The sequence below is a fragment of the Sapajus apella genome, unplaced genomic scaffold (assembly GCF_009761245.1).
Source record: "Sapajus apella isolate SASKATOON/1434 unplaced genomic scaffold, GSC_monkey_1.0 scaffold16, whole genome shotgun sequence".
Lineage (NCBI taxonomy): Eukaryota > Metazoa > Chordata > Mammalia > Primates > Cebidae > Sapajus > Sapajus apella.
The window spans coordinates 22991845-22994825 of record NW_022436956.1 but is presented as its reverse complement, the minus strand read 5'-3'; the positions used below and the strand labels follow the sequence as shown (position 1 = coordinate 22994825).

The following is a 2981-nucleotide window of genomic DNA, read 5'->3' as shown; positions in this document are numbered from 1 at the left end:
CCTGCCTCAGCCTCCTGAGTAGCTGGGATTACAGGCACGCGCCACCATGCCCAGCTAATTTTTTGTATTTTTAGTAGAGACGGGGTTTCACCATGTTGACCAGGATGGTCTCCATCTCTTGACCTCGTGATCCACCCGCCTCGGCCTCCCAAAGTGCTGGGATTACAGGCTTGAGCCACCGCACCCGGCCTTCTGAATATTTTTGATTTGCCTTTTGTTGAATCCACTGATGGAGAACTTACGGATGTGGAGGGCCAACTGTATTTAGATGTTTGTGTGCTATCATACATATACAAGATCAAAGATGATATACTATGTTGACATACATTCCACATTATGTTTTGAGCTAATCAAATGTTTGCTCCGAAATAAAAGATTTGTTCTGCCGGGCGCGGTGGCTCAAGCCTGTAATCCCAGCACTTTGGGAGGCCGAGGCGGGTGGATCACGAGGTCAAGAGATCGAGACCATCCTGGTCAACATGGTGAAACCCCATCTCTACTAAAAATACAAAAACATTAGCTGGGCATGGTGGTGCGTGCCTGTAATCCCAGCTACTCAGGAGGCTGAGGCAGGAGAATTGCCTGAACCCAGGAGGCGGAGGTTGCGGTGAGCCGAGATCGCGCCATTGCACTCCAGCCTGGGTAACATGAGTGAAACTCTGTCTCAAAAAAAAAAACAAAAACAAACAAAAAAAAAAATAATAAAAAAAATAAAAAAGATTTGTTCTTTTTTTCTTTTTCAAAATATTTTAAAGTACAGTTGAATGAGTTGTTTTTGGTGTTTGGTTTTTTTTGTTTGTTTTTGAGACAGAGTCTTACTCTGTCGCTCATGTTGGAGTGCAGTGGCGTGATCTTGGCTCATTGCAACCTCCGCCTCCTGGATTCAGGCGATTCTCATGCCTCAGTCTCCCAAGTAGTTGGCACTACAGGTGCATACCACTACACTCGGCTAATTTTGGTATGTTTAGTAGAGAAGGTGTTTCACTGTGTTGGCCAGGCTGCTCATGAACTCCTGGCCTCGAGTGATTCATTCATCTCTGCCTCCCAAAGTGCTGAGGTTGCAGGTGTGAGCCATTGTGCCCGGGGTGGGGCCCTTTTTTTTTTTTTAACATTGTTTAGGATAATGGATTAGCTTATTTGTATTTATTATTCCTTGCAATTTAAGAATGCTTCAGTCACTCTTCTTAAATATAATTTTGCAAAACCAAAATTATTTTGACATCAACTAGTCATTGAACATACTCTAACACAAAGAAAAATGACATTTTAAACATGATTTCAGAACTCTAAGTAAAAAAAAATTAAAAAACAAAACCCTTAAAATAAGCAGAAGTCTCTTTTGCTTGCTGGGGACAGAAATAGCTATTGTATAAAGCTTATTTTTTAGGCTGTGCATAGTGGCTCATGCTTGTAACCTCAGCAGTTTGAGAAGCCCAGGTGGGTGGATCATTTGAGCCCAGGCGTTTGAGACCAGCCAGGGCAATGTTGATAATTCCTGTCTCTACTAAACATACAAATAAATTGGCCAGCCATGGTGGTGTGCACCTGTAGCCACAGGTACTCAGGGGACTGAGGTGGGAGGATTGCTTGAGTCAGGAGGTTGAGGCTGCAGTGAAGCATGATTGAGCCACTGCATTCCAGCCTGGGTAACAGAGCAAGACTCTGTCTCAAAACAAACAAACAAACAAACAAACAAAAAGACCATAAGTCACTGGCAGTCTTTCCCAGGTACTTATGCTAAGATTGAGCCACAGTTACTAAGAGCTTTTTCTTTCCTCCCATAGGCTCCAGCAGCTGTTGTGCCTCCCCCAAGTCCTGGAATGGCACCGGTTCCTACAGGTGTCTTCACAGATATCCCAATCAGCAGCATTCGTCGAGTAAGAGAATTACCATCATCTGGAGTCAGATCTATTAGGGGCATCTTTACTCTAGTTGTTTAGTTGCTTCCATAGTTTTAACACATTGACAGAGGCTTTTTGAGTTGGGAATATTAGATGATTACTTTAAGGGAAGTTTTGGCCAACTGAATACTTGGATCACCTTGTTCTAGTTAAATCTGTTAGAAGGGCCAGGTGTGGTGGCTCATGCCTGTAATCCCAGCACTTTGGGAGGCTGAGGCGGGCGGATCACAAAGTCAGAAGTTTGAGACTAGCCTGGGCAACGTAGTGAAACCCTGTCTGTACTAAAAGTACAAAAATTAGCCAGGCACGGTGGCACGTGCCTGTAGTCCCAGTTACTTGGGAGGCTGAGGCAGGAGGATCGCTTGAACCTGGGAGGTGGAGGTTGTGGTAAACTGAGATCGCGCCACTGCACTCCAGCCTGGCCAACAGAGTGAGACTCCATCTCAAAAAACAAAAAAAAATTCTGTTAGAAGTTGTTACATTATGGTGCAATCCTCCATCTTTCAATTATAATAATGCTTGAGATAAGTATTACCAGAGAGTAAGGTGAGAGACAAACAGTCCTGAATTAGGTAAGGCCTTAACTCAAGATAATTGATGTTTTATTCTCTTTGGTTTCAGGTTATTGCACAGCGATTAATGCAATCAAAGCAAACCATACCTCATTATTACCTTTCTATCGATGTAAATATGGGAGAAGTTTTGTTGGTACGGAAAGAACTTAATAAGGTAAAAGGTCTGGAATTTCCAACTTTCTGAGTTAGAAAAAGTTTGTCTTTCTCCACTAAACATTTATATTTTTGTCCATATATTTTGTTACAATATACCAGTTGATGGTAGAAAATAAATATAGAGATGTCTATTCCAATCCTTTGTATATTTTTTCATTGGATTATTTATCTTTTTATTATTATACCTAAGATTTCTTTATATACCCTAGGTACAAGTTCCTTATATATATGATTTACAAAAATTTTTTCCTAATCTTTGAATTGTCTTTTTACTTTCTTGGTCTTGTCCTGTGAAGCGTAAGATTTTAAATATTGGTTATGTCCAATTTTCTTTTTCTTTTGTGCTTTC

General features: G+C 41.3%; 1 protein-coding gene across 3 annotated transcripts in view; it reads left to right on the top strand.

The window, feature by feature from the left end:
• The window catches only part of DLAT (dihydrolipoamide S-acetyltransferase), a 29775-nt gene that overhangs the window by 15409 nt on the left and 11385 nt on the right, over positions 1–2981 (top strand). For all 3 annotated transcript variants that reach the window (XM_032285555.1, XM_032285557.1, XM_032285556.1), the window contains exons 9-10: positions 1785–1877; positions 2523–2630. In XM_032285555.1, the coding sequence (XP_032141446.1) occupies positions 1785–1877; positions 2523–2630 (201 nt within the window). The remainder of the gene's footprint in view (positions 1–1784; positions 1878–2522; positions 2631–2981) is intronic.